This window comes from Citrus sinensis, chromosome 4 (genome assembly GCF_022201045.2).
Source record: "Citrus sinensis cultivar Valencia sweet orange chromosome 4, DVS_A1.0, whole genome shotgun sequence".
In the NCBI taxonomy this organism is placed as follows: Eukaryota; Viridiplantae; Streptophyta; class Magnoliopsida; order Sapindales; family Rutaceae; genus Citrus; species Citrus sinensis.
In genome coordinates this window covers 27437500-27451020 of record NC_068559.1, presented here as the reverse complement: position 1 = coordinate 27451020, position 13521 = coordinate 27437500, and the positions used below count along the sequence as shown (strand labels likewise).

General features: G+C 37.8%; 2 protein-coding genes across 4 annotated transcripts; one reads left to right on the top strand and one right to left on the bottom strand.

The window, feature by feature from the left end:
- The first annotated feature begins 1718 nt into the window (after positions 1–1718).
- On the top strand, positions 1719–4391 carry LOC102621027 (LEAF RUST 10 DISEASE-RESISTANCE LOCUS RECEPTOR-LIKE PROTEIN KINASE-like 1.5). Its single transcript, XM_006483203.4, has one exon. The coding sequence runs from the start codon at positions 2175–2177 to the stop codon at positions 4122–4124; it is 1950 nt and encodes a 649-aa protein (XP_006483266.1). The 5' UTR covers positions 1719–2174; the 3' UTR covers positions 4125–4391.
- Positions 4392–5875: 1484 nt separating this feature from the next.
- Positions 5876–12178, bottom strand: LOC102621299 (uncharacterized). 3 transcript variants are annotated; one of them, XM_025100608.2, is made up of 12 exons: positions 11818–12178; positions 11431–11673; positions 11259–11336; positions 10968–11083; positions 10419–10472; positions 10252–10339; positions 10017–10109; positions 9184–9224; positions 8414–8467; positions 8049–8212; positions 6952–7021; positions 5876–6218 (listed from the first exon to the last, which is right to left on the bottom strand). In XM_025100608.2, exons 2-12 carry the CDS (start codon positions 11612–11614, stop codon positions 6093–6095), a joined length of 1068 nt encoding a protein of 355 aa, XP_024956376.1. In that variant the 5' UTR covers positions 11615–11673; positions 11818–12178; the 3' UTR covers positions 5876–6092. The 3 variants fall into 3 exon arrangements, with proteins under 3 accessions (XP_024956376.1, XP_015387242.1, XP_006483267.1); XM_015531756.3 differs by having other exon boundaries at positions 11431–11648; XM_006483204.4 differs by having other exon boundaries at positions 11431–11587; positions 11818–12175.
- Between the last annotated feature and the right edge of the window lie 1343 nt (positions 12179–13521).

Sequence of the window (13521 nt, the reverse complement as noted above, 5' to 3'; positions counted from 1 at the left end):
GACATTGATCTTCATACGATGAATCCTTATATGAGAATATAGACATTAATGATATTAAAAATATGGGTGAATTTATGTCAATAAAAGTAAGATTTACTTACTATTTATATTTGAATAAAGTGTAAATAAATCCATATGACGAAAGTGGAGTATGAAAGAAAATATGCACTATATTTGGGGGGAAATTTGGCATTGATATGGACTAGTGAGCTCATGACACATGATCGAGAGAAATCAATAGCGTCGAATTGATCAGATAGCAGGATAGCTCAAACGAATTGAAAGATAAGCTTCTTAGAGAATGACGGGTTTGATAAATACATGCAACACAAATGGGCATTCTTAAAATCGAAATTTGATGGATAGAGTTAAGACATAAAGATAGAGGCATGCCATCGTGAAAAATGAATAAAATATCATTCTTTTGGGTTGGGAGGAAGAAACGAATGAGAGTATTATTAGATTCCTTAAGCAAAACAATGATGATAAGCTCATTAACTATCGTCTATTGCTTTTTGAAAAGAGCAAGACCACAGATGTTGAGGAGCCTGCTGCGTGGCCAATTATGTAGGTAAAAAGGGCATTCAGAGCTTCCTTGTCTTCCAAGCTTATGGATGTTACCATCAAAGGAGAGACAAACGAAAGTACTAAAATAACCTCACATGAGGGAAGTCAATCAATGAATATTTGCCAAGTGTCTAAATAGACCAAAATGACTATCGCTGACTTCACCTCTAATCTCAACTTGTTTCGTTTATGCAGATTTTAAAAATCTTTAAGAGCTTGTGGATTTCATATGCATTTTTGTCCAATTTTCATCCTCTTTCAAAATCCAAACTTGCCTAATCATCTTTTCTCATCTTGTAAGAGCACGCCTCAAATCTAATAAGGCACCTTCGCTCCCTTTAAAATAAATACATTTGTCTTAATTAGATGCACAAAAAATTGGTTAAAACATGCACAAATAAACACCACTGCCCACAAATGTTATAATGCTTCTCATCATGTTTTATGTTTAAATTTCGCACAACTTGTAAGTTGTGACGAAACGCACACGCCACACACACACACACCAAAAAAAAAGAAAAAGAAAGGTTGAGAAAATGTGAACAAAACGTGGATATTATAAATCCCAGTTTCTAGAACCGAAGCCCAGCAAAGCAAAGATGTGAGATAGTGGGCGTGGTGCTCTAGCCCTATTTCTTTATTAAAATTTTAATATTAGTATAGTTTTCTCGAAGCAAAAGCAGCACACTCCACTCCTCCGCAGCAGCAAGACCTGAAGGAATTAAAATACAATTTTCTTTTATTGGTTTCTGGAAAACAGAAACAAACAATCAATTGAAATTAGGACTCTGCAGCCAAGGCCCAACGGCACCATCTTTAATTAAAAAAAAAAAAAAGAACTCTCTTTGATAAAATTACTTCAAATAGTGATATAAACACAGTTAAGTTAGCTCAAGAATATTTAAAAAAAAAAAGGAATATATATAATTCAATAAGAACATGATCTTTGAACTTTAAAATTGAAATTAGTATGCATAAAAAAAAGATATTAAAAGATTCTACTAATATGGACACGTGCAGCGGTAAATAGTAAGCAAAAGAAAATTAATAACAAAAGAAACTAAAATTCCAAAATAAAAGCAGACAAGGCATCATTAAAAGGAGGACCTTAAGAAAGGGAGCTGACATTAATCCGAAAAAGACGGCTGTGGAAGTGGAAGGTCACCTTCACCTACCGGGGCCTTCTCCGCTGCTTTCAGACTCGCAAAGGGGCAGAGCCAGCCGAGGGATGTAAAATTCAAAAGGAAAAGCCAAGCATTTTGAATATTGAAAAGATTAAAAAAAAAATTAAAAATTAAAAAAAGCAAGCCAAGCCAATAAGAAGATTTTTCCACACAAACACAAAGTGGGTCTCTCTCCAGCCTCGACAAACACCCACCCTGCGGCTGGCCCCCCCATGATCTGTTTTCGAGTATTTTTCTTTGTCTTCGCTCACTCCACCTCATTTCACGTGACCCCTCCCTCCTCACCTCTCTTTTTCTCCTCTCCGGCCTCTTCATTCCAAGAACCTAGGCGAGGCAACGGAAACAACACTTGACGATTCACATCAGATTTCTCCATAGCTTTATTTTTTATGTCAACTTGTTGTGTCCCATCTCTTTCTCCCCATGCCTTCCTCATCAAGAAACTTGCCTTTTCCTCTTGTTTCATTCACGTTACCAATATTTATCTGTGTTCTAACTGGAGGTCACTCGTGTTCCACTTCAACAACTACATCAGCTAGATCTTCTTCTTCTTCATGTCCGCCCTTCACTACAGCGGTGCCTCCATTTCCTTTCTCATCGTCACCAGGCTGCGGCCACCCTTCTTTTCAAATCAGATGCTCTTCGCCACACTCCGTCATCTCAATCAACCACCTCAATTTCTCTATCCTTCACTTCGAACCCAACTCCACCTCCCTCATTCTCTCTCCCCATTACCCCAACGCCAACCCCAACCCTAACTGCTCCTCCTCCTCCTCTGACCTTTCAACTCTTCCGAATCACTCAATCAACTTCTCCGGCACGCCCTTTCGAGCCTCCGACAGCTCCTGCTCTCGCCTCTCCCTTCTCCGCCCCTGCTCCCCTCCGAATCTCCCTAACTGTAGCCGCTGTCTCTGGGAATGCAGGCTCATCAAGAACCCAGCTCAGCTCGTTCAAGACTGTGAATCTTCTCACGGACTTTTGTCATCCGAGCAAGGCTGCCAAACTGACGTTTTAGGGTTTCTAGACAGTTTCTTGAAGTTGGGTATTCAAGTTGAGTACGATCAAGTTCAGGACTCTTACTTCACTCGCTGCAAAGACTGTGAAGCCAACAACGGTGGTATTTGCGGATTCAACTCATCCGACCCTAACAAGCCTTTCCTTTGTTTCCATTCCAAATCGAGCTTGTCACCTCCCTGGATCCACCCAACCAAACTCAACCGCATTGCAATCTTAAGCACCGTCTTTTCGTTAACATGTTTGCTGCTTGCGTTTTCAATTGGCATAGCTATTTTCAGGTCCAAAAGGTTCAGGTCGTCGTCAGAGACAGAATTAGAAGATCCAACAACTCTGTTTCTTCATCGCCACCGCTCAGCGAGTCTTCTCCCCCCAGTATTCACCTACGAAGAGCTCGAATCTTCCACTAATAAGTTCGACCCGAAGCGCAAAATCGGCGACGGAGGTTTTGGATCCGTTTACTTGGGCCAACTATTTGACGGCCGAATCGTTGCCGTTAAATACCTTCATAGTAAACACCACAGTTGCAACAAATCCTTCTCCACTAAATCCTTCTGCAACGAAATCTTGATTCTGTCCTCTATTGATCACCCAAATCTTGTTAAGCTTCACGGGTACTGCAGCGATCCTAGAGGTTTGCTTTTGGTCTATGATTACATTCCCAACGGCACACTTGCTGACCATCTCCACGGCTCAAAGAGCTTGTACCGCGAAGGGTCGTTGACGTGGCAGGTCAGGCTTGATATCGCTTTGCAAACAGCTTTAGCCATGGAGTACTTGCATTTCTCTGTCGTGCCTCCGATTGTTCACAGAGATATTACTTCGTCTAACATTTTTGTGGAGAAAGATATGAGGATTAAAGTTGGAGATTTTGGATTGTCCAGGCTCTTGGTTCTTCCCGAAACGTCGTCGTCCGGTTCCGAGTATGTGTGCACTGGGCCTCAGGGTACCCCCGGGTACTTAGACCCGGATTATCATCGCTCGTTTCGGTTGACTGAAAAGAGTGACGTGTACAGTTTTGGTGTGGTGTTGTTGGAGTTGATTTCTGGGTTGAAAGCAGTGGACCAAAGCAGGGAGAAGAGAGAGATGGCATTGGCCGATTTGGTTGTGTCTAAAATCCAGATGGGGTTGTTGCATCAAGTTGTGGACCCCGTTTTGGCGCTTCATGAAGAGGCGATGAACGGTGTTGATGCTCTGGCTGAACTGGCGTTCAGATGCGTCGCCGCTGATAAGGATGATCGTCCGGATGCCAAGGAAATCGTCGAGGAGCTGAAAAGGATCGGGAGCTGCGTACGTGGTGGTGGCGGCGGCGACCTCCGTGGCTCCAATTTCAATGTCATTGACGTGGCAGTGCGCTGACTCAGTTTACTTAATTTTCGTGGGGTGAGATCGGGACCCACCTGCACGTGTGTGGGGTTTGACTGACTGCAACAAGCAATGGGATATTTATTTATTTATTTATCGCGTATGTCAGAGGAGGGTTCGGTAAGAAAAGAATTTGAATGCAACACTGTCGCCCATTGCTGTTCTAGTTTAGCTTCGCCTTCAATCAATTATGTTATTTGAATTTGTACAGCGAATAAGTAATATTACAACCAAATAATATATTGATAATTTGAGGCGCCATCTCCATCTTTCTTATTGGCATTGGTGAACACTTGTTTATGTTATTAAGTTATTGGACATGATGAAAAATGGATAGTAAACACTACATACATTCAAGCTCGCTGTTATCAATTTCTTTAGGGGACTTGGGGGAAGCACATTTCACCCCCTTGTGTTTGTTAAGGCTGGATGAAACAGGCTATTTCAATATGCCCTGCCCTTCTCACCTACAACAGCTGCTTCTTTCTTGCCTGCTTGTCATGGGATAAGCTCTCTGCTGATCCCAATTATAATGCATTGGATATTCTTTGTTAAATGGCACGCAAGTCAAGTTTTATATCAAATTGGCAAACCCAAAAAAATGGCAAATTTTGCGAGGCAGAGCTATACCAGCAGGGGTCACATGAAAGGAAGTCTGTCCCTCTTCTTGATCGATCCGCTTCCCCATCACTTCAATTGCAGTGCACTGGGTTAAAAATCCTACCTTTGGCAGCTTGTCCAGTATGCAACAACGGATTGCACCGTACTTTATTGAATACATCTAGCTGTTCATCAGACGCCCTGATCATCTAGCAATTTGCCAGTGAAATTCATATTTTTCAGTCTTCCAGTCTTTCAAAATGATTTTGGTTCCAAACCTTGCCACTTCCATGTCTTGTATTGTTAGGTCCTTGAGGCAAAGGGACACAACAACAGAAAGAACCACTTCTGTTACACCAAATTGTGCAGACAAATTTGTTTTATCATATGTTTTTTGTTTGATGGCACCTTTAATCAGTTTTGACGAACCCAATCCAATGAAACACACATAGTTGTTAAACAACTAGCTTTGATTCGTTAAGGTGTGTGGAAATCTTGCACCTGGAACTTTCACCATTACAATCAGAGATTTTTTTTTTTTATAACTTTTTTTTTAAACAAAAGAAAGACTGGAAAGGCTAGACTTCAAAGAGTTTTAAGTGGAACGGAGTCAAGGTTCTACAACTCCCACTAACCTTATCAGAGCCTCTTCGGAATCTCACATCCCCATACCTGATAGGCTGATACTAAACTCCACTCATCTAAAATTCACTGGCCATCCTCGTCATGGACTACAACTCACGAGCTTCGATGGCGTTCCCCGACCCTCTTAAACAAATCTTCATTGTTTTTGCTGGATTAGTGAAAATTTTGGCTAAAACGCCAAAGCAGACTATATAAATCTGCCCAAACACTACTCCTGACACTTTAGAATCTAAAAATTTTCAGTACTTGCAAATTTAGTAACTCCTAAAAGTTAAAATTATCGCTAAGGAAAGTAAATCTGTAACTTAATGTATGCTCCTTATCCCTTGCATTTCACACCTTCACATTCCCCCGCCCCCCCCCCCCCCCCCCCCACACCCAAAAACAATTCCAGTCATTCGCCAAAAAGAAAGGGTTGAAATGGCTCGATTACCCTATGCTTCTCGCTTTCAGAGAAGATGAATGGGTCATCTTTGAGCTCGAAAGTGAGACACATTACATTTAGAAAGAAATCATAAAAGATCTTTTGCCTTGAACGTGGCATGGGAACTATCAAGATCACATACACAACCGTGAAATGAGCCAAGCACACTAACAGCTTCATGAATAGAATTATTCATCAACATATTTCAAAATCTCACCTCTCATCACATGCCTATACATACATAGCAAAGAAAATTCCTCAATTACTTCAACCTATAAAGTACATTTTCCCTTTCAAGGAAATAAATCCTGAATATCAAGGATGTCGGCGAGCACACCAGCTGCTGTTGTATCATTTCCTGCTCCAGCTCCTTGAATAACTAAGGGCTGCTCACTATAACATCGACTATATATTTCCAACTGCATGACAGAAGAAAATAGTCATTTTTCTATGTAGTCTATTTCACACCCCCACACTCCCTCCCCCCAACCCCAGGCACAATAAAAAAAGAACTTGAGAGCGGAGGTCATTGGCCATGTTAACAGACAGAAAGATATTGATGAGTGTGAACTGTTCATGAACATATAAACATTCACAATATCTATGATGTTTGGAACTGTATTTTTCAAATGTTGCAACAGTTTACATGTTTCACTAATTAGTTAATAACTAGAGGCGTGTGAAATGAAAGGAAATTTCATCACTGTTTGTATGCTCCTGTCACATGAGGTTGAGAGCATAGGTTTATGGCCCTCTATATTGACCAAAAAGGGTCAATACATCAAATAGGCATAGGGTTGCTTGGCATATTATTATTAAGACATCAAAAATTTTACTCATCTGCTCTTTGCATTATCTCAAAAGACAGAGCAGGATGCAGATGAGGTGCAAGGCAACCTTTTGATATTTACTACTAAAATGATAATTCTAAAATGAAAGGAAAAAATGAAATCTTACCCTCATTTCTTCTTACTAGACTCATTTAATTTGTCAGTCTTTCTAGTTTATATGAGACAATTAAGCCATTACTTCTCACAAACTTCTAGCTTGTGAGAAGTTATATGAGACATCAGAAGCATTCTTTTCAGATCAAGTTTTACGAAGCACTTACATGTTACATTTTCAATCTCTTTGAGTAAGAGAAGTGCTTACCACATTGTCGCTTCCCCTCAATCTTCCCAAAGGAGAATTCTTGGGAAGTTCTTGAATGCCAACAGTACACCTGCCAAGAATGCAACAAGTTAATATCCCAGAAAAAGAATGAGAGTTCGAAAAATTTAACCCATATTCTTAAGCTATTTAGTGGAGAGTCCAATTACAGGTTTACTAATGACATGAAATTCTATGCATTACCAATGTGGAATACATATAAACTGGCACCCAAGTGGAAGCTTAATGCAGCACTTAACCAAATGGTTCTTGCGCGACATAGAAACGAAACCCAATGGGATTGACTAAGAACTAGATTTAAACACCATCTTAGACGAATCCAACCCCAAAAGCTTGCAGGTATGGAAATAATAAAATTTAGCACAGATCAAAGATAAAGCCATTATATTCTAGTGAAGAAAAATGCACAATGCAAGTGGAGACATTCTTGAACGTAAGAGTCCACGTGATCACAGCTGATTAGATCAAATTCTAATCTAAAATAAATTTCTGTTATCATGATAAGGAATAATGAAATTATTTGTAATTATTGCCTTCCATGTTGAATTTTTTATCAACCATCTAATTGAGAAATAAGATTTCAAGCTAGAACTAGAAAAGAAGTTGTCATATGGACAAATCAAATGACCAACCAATTCAATTACTCCTCTTGAACCTTCAATAGAAAGGAAGTTATCACATAATTACTTGGCGAACTGAAGGGTAAGGCCCTGGTCTATGGAACCAGAGATTCTAGGTTCAAAACCCAGTGAGATTGATTTTCCTCTTCTGCTCTAATAATGCTGCTTCAGTTGTCGGTGATTCAAACCCAAAAAAATTTAAATAAAATTTTTAAAATTGCTGTTATATATCAAATCTCAACAGCGCTTAAGACTTCTTGAAAAAAAAGTCAATATGCTTAAGAATTAATAAATTGTTATATAACTTCCTAGTTATTGAAGGAAAAAGAAAGCGGTTAGACGCTCAATTTATTGTACAAGTGTTTGAAGTGGTGCAGTGTTGTTATAGAGATACGTTGCTGACTTTATGAGTGTCTTGATATGTATTTGATAAAACTGTGTAAAGAATGATTAGAATACCTTGAGCCCTCGATCACACAGACATAACGGAGCACATTCCCATTAAGAGAAGCCTTTCTAACTCTTTCCCCAATGTCATTATCTAGCAATGGAAGCCCAGTGCTCAAGAAGTCTTCCACAGACATTATGTTAGGTCCCATTTCTTCAGGGTACAAACTCTCAATCTGTCAAACAGAAATAAGCACTACATAAGAAATTCAAAAGTAGATGCAGGACTTGGTCATGAATAACTTAGCATTTTGTTAGCCCATAAAGAGAAGAAAGGTTGAATTAGGCATAGTTGAATTTGAGCATAAAGCATATTCATTGGTCCATCAAACATTCATTTAATAAAGGAGAATAACTAAACAACCAACTGCACCTACTTTGATACTGTCAATGTTGATTCGCATTCCAAGAAGTCGAGCAAGGATCAAAGCCTGTTTTAACATCAAGAAAAAATGAATAATGGCATGAAAGCATAGTGCATGAATTTATGTTTGGCCAATTTATCTGATATTCTATGTACTGATTAATAAAATGAATAGCTTGACAACCTTGACTCAGTAAATTGATAAGACTATAAGATGACTATCTTGTCACATCAAAACCAGTTATCCATGAATGTTTTTAATCCAACCTATATAATAGTCATAGCTAAAATCAAGTTCTTGATTTGATTACTTGAACTGATTATGCTTATTCTGTGAAATAAACTCTTTTGCTCATTACAATACTACATATATTTATGATATATATGGCATTTAATTTTATTCAAAAGAAAGAAGGATATGACAAGGGTAGTGGAGCAGTATTCCATGAAAAGGTAATCAGCATGGCATGAAAAACCAAAAAAGAAATAAATAAATAACACTCATCTACCAACACCTTCCATGTTTCCTCATAAAAAAGAATGGAATATCATTCAACTCAATTGAAACCTCACCTAAAAGGCATGATTCATAAAGGAAATAAAACTAATAGCAGGGATCATATAAGTTGCACATAATATATGACCATAATACACTGGTGATCATAAATTCATCTGACAGGTGGTAAGTATTTAAGAAATAGTAAAATTAGAGCTCAAAGCATGGGGGCTTAAAATAACAAAAACATAACAAATCAATAAAATTGGGAATACAAAGATCCAAACCTTCCTGGCAACATCCATCCCACTGAGGTCATCGCGTGGATCTGCATTAATAACCTTAATTAGAAAAAAATTATAAAAAATATACTTGTAAAAATAAGAGTAACAAAAAGCTAAAATTAAACCCATTAAATAACAAGATAATGATACTTTCCACTTGTATGACCAATATCTCGTAGAAATGAGCTTACTCATTTTCTCTTATATATGGAAATCTATCATGTGTGACTATAAAAGTGTGAGCAGTATATCAAAGTTCTTGCTTGGGTTCCATTGTCATCAGTCTGTCACTTTAACAAATTCATAAAGTACTATTAATGATAAAAGAATCTTGTTGTGATGTTTATTTTTTCTTTTTCATTATGTTAAGAAACAGAATTTTTCTAATGCATAAAAAGGAAGTACAAAGGCGAAACAAATGTTGACCGGAGGGGCAAAAGCAACTTCAAAGGGTGAAAAAACCTATAAAATATGCTGCAGACTCATCTAAACTAGCCACCAAAAAAAACTCCAGCCCTCAATACTAAAATGGCTTTATAAACCTGACAAAGAAAGTAACCAAAGCAAACCAGGCTATTCCTGTGTTTTAATAATCTACCAAATTGAAGAAACTTTTGCTTTAAGTTTCCACAGCACTGGTCAATGGTAAACAATGCTGAAAAGAACAATGCTTAATGCATGAGTATTTGGAAAAACAATATTAAGATTTGAAATTGTGTAAATATTTGAATATAAATTTGGAAGCATGAATAAACAAAATTAGAAAATGCAACTGAATATACTTAAAAAAAGGCTATGATCTACTGCAATGTAGAAATTTAAAATCGCAATTAAACCTGGTTCAGTGTATCCCAGGCTTTTAGCAGCCTTAACAACTTGACTAAGTGGCTTCCCATCTTCAACCTCGCTCATTACATACCCCAATGTACCTAATACAAAATATATTATGCAAATGATAGCCAATATTCATATATGAAAGATGGTTGCACAAAAATACAAGCAGACACAGGAAAAGCACGAACTTCATATGTAAAGGAAGAATAAATGTCCCAAAAAAATAAAAAACAATACCACTCAGACTTCCAACAATACGATGGACAGGGTCTCCTGAAGAAAGAATACGATTTAAGGACGCTATGACAGGAAGGCCAGCACCAACCTATGGAGAAACAGACATCAAATGAGACACTTCACCCACAATTTCTATTTATATGACAAAAGCAGGAAACTTCACTTACAGTTGACTCATACCGAATACGGCGTGGACGTGAGACCAATTTGTCATAATCCTCCTACATTACAGAATAGCATGAGGTTGGTAAAAAAATTCACATGCAATAGCAACAACTTGTTAAGCATGAATAGCGGACAAAAGCATGGAAAATAAAGGGACAACAAAAAGTTATGATTTTCCTTCAATAGAATTTATATATGCTCTTTCAATTCCAAATGGTAGTTACAAGTGATTTGTAGAGGAAAATTTTCATTATTTTCTCTAGATGAAATTCAAAACATTAATATTGCACTAAATTGCTCCATGAAACTTTGTCACTTTTAATTTTAAAAGAATTAAACACCAAATGTAATTCATCTTAAATGGTAAAAATATAGAATGTTTGAACTGGCTGCAAAAGAAATAGCACTGCAGCATTTAATGACAGCAGCAAGTGTCACCATCTCTAGAATTAAGTCTGTTAGTGGTTGATCACGGAATGGCCATAGGATGACTATACATGTCCAACTAAGTCCATTTACTACCAAATAAGGAAGCCTTGTAAAGTTATTACCATTGTAGATGTAAGAGGCTTCTTGTTTGCCAAGACAATGCAACAACCCAAATCAACTGCTTGAGTTAATATTTCAACAGTCTCAGAACTGGCAGAGCAATCAACAAAGGCCAAACCTGTTGCAAGATTAAGCAAAAGACCAAGCTTGAAATGACCTTACTTGAGGTGAATGAATGATAAGAATCACTAAACTCTAAAAGCAAACATGAAACTTCAATTGATTGAACAACTAATCAGTGTTTCAAAAGAAGTATAAAGGCCGGTGAGATAGTAATTGTCACGAAGACGAACCTGTTGATATACCCAGAAGAGATGCAATTTCTGATAACTTTCCTCTCAAATCAGAATCGAGAAACACTTGGCATTCACCTTTGATAAAGAATCAAAAGAAAAGCAAAAGCATGAGAAATAAACAGAATGAGTAATCTATTAAATCCTCAACAATACAATACAAGAGGATTACCTCCGAAACCACTAATAAGCGTTGAGAGAGAAGAGTGGTCCGCCTTGAGGCGACAAATTTCTGATAAGAGGTTATCGTTGAACTCCTTTGTGAAAATATCCGACGCAACAACCAATGACTTGCTGTCACTTACTCCTACCACTCGCAAATGCACTCCCTGCCGTGCCGACCGATCATCAATCATGAAGTGTTACAGTTAAAACAAATTTACCAGTCTTCTATAGAAACAGAATCATCGACGAGCTTATTAGAAGGCAGGCAAGTGCATATCAAAAGAATACATCTCCGATGTCATATAATAATTAAAGAATATGTAGCTACTAAATAATTGATTAATTAGTTAATTTGTGGAGCGCTAATAAACTTCGGAAAGTGGAGAAGAAGTACCAGATTGGCATGAAGTGATCGGCAGGAAACAATGTGCTGGAGGAGCTGGCGTCCGACGCCTCCGCATCCCATCAGAACCAAAGGGATTTTCTTCAGTGTTGCCATTTTTTATCTCTCTTTTTATTTATTTTTCCTTTAAATGCGGACTGGCGCTGCAGTTTCAGACTCTCAGTGGCTTATTGCAGCTTCTTGTTTAAGTTAAGACGAAGTCAGGACGAATTGGGCCTCAAGATAGGCCCGGGCATACAGACCCGGATTTTACCGGCCGTTTCGGTTACTGAAAATAGTGAAATGTATACAGTCTTGGTGTGGTGGTGTTGTCAAGAATTGATTTCTGGGAAAGAGAATGACAGAACGTCAAATTCTGCACTTCTATCAACACAGGTTCGATGGTCATTTTAATCAGTTTTGATATGATTATTTATTAACAACTACTTTGTCCAGCAATGTAAAGGTTGTGAATATATTATAGCCATATGCCAAAACAGATTTCAATATCTAAGTTCTAACTTAAATTTTAATACCACCTATTACTCATGTACGGAATAATAAATGTAAAATTTCTTTTTTCTTTATTATACTATTCAATTGATAAGTGCATTAGAATTCAGATTGCAACTCAAAAATTTAAGATTCCAGTGGCAAACAGAAGTCTTCTGAGTTTGAAAATCGTTAATTCTTGCAAAATGCCATGCGGGAATTTCACCGTTACATAATACGATAACTTTATAACACCATATATGGCACGTAGCCCAGAAGGGTACTGTACGTGGGGAAAAATTCCACAGAGAAAAAACAACACAATAACCTTCATACCTTTACTTGGTATTATACATGAGTATAGATAATAAGCTCTTTCCAGCAAATGACTGAAAGGAATTTCAATTTTATAAGACACGAGACAGGCTGCTGCCTAGTCCGATAGCAGAACCCAAATGATACAGGCTTTACCGTTCCAAACGAAACCAAAAACAAAACTACTAACTTTATGGTCGCCATTAATTCTTATTCGAATTTATTTCTGAAAACAACTCTTTTTTTTTTTTTTGGCCCCTTCAAGCACATAATTAAGGTTCTTAGTTCCATTGCTAGACTAATGTCCAGTATTTAGCTTAAATCAGCTGGAAGGAGGAGCAGAAGCTTTGAGTTCGGCAAGCTTATCGGTCTCAGGCATAACATCTTTGACAGCAGCGTCAGCACAGAATCTCTCAGCCCATTTGAACAGTCCAGGAGTTTTGACTTCATCAAGGAGCTTCACCTCATTCATTTTCTCTGTCACTCTCAGCCATCCCAAGTAGCTACCAAATGCAATGTCAAGAAACCCAATTTGGTTTCCACCAAAGAAAGCCTTCCCTTTGCTACACTTAACAAAAGCATCCTCCAGCAAAACCAAGACTTCAATCAATTGCTCAATTGCAGCTTTCTTAGCTTCCGCTCCATTTGCACTACCAATGTCTCTCAAGGCAGAGAACCACTGCAAATCATAATAGATATATCATAATTTGATCAATCAAGGCCAGATTTCAATCACTACCTACCAATTGATTCTTATATCTTGCTATCTCTCTAATCTCTATCAGTATCATCTCTTAAGATTCATGTATATTTGTTTCCTTAGATATGTGAGTATACGTCACTTCTACAGATTTACTTCTAGATTGTATTGATTGTTTTCCTTTTGGGCTCTGCTTTCTTAATCTTTCT

Coding starts and splice junctions, on each gene's coding strand:
- LOC102621027 (XM_006483203.4), top strand. CDS start 2,175: ATGCCTTCCTCATCAAGAAACTTGCCTTTTCCTCTTGTTTCATTCACG.
- LOC102621299 (XM_006483204.4), bottom strand. CDS start 11,922: ATGGCAACACTGAAGAAAATCCCTTTGGTTCTGATGGGATGCGGAGGC. Junction 8,213..8,413: donor TCAACATTGACAGTATCAAA/GTAGGTGCAGTT, acceptor TCTGTTTGACAG/ATTGAGAGTTTGTACCCTGA. Junction 6,219..6,951: donor TGAGGGGAAGCGACAATGTG/GTAAGCACTTCT, acceptor TCTGTCATGCAG/TTGGAAATATATAGTCGATG.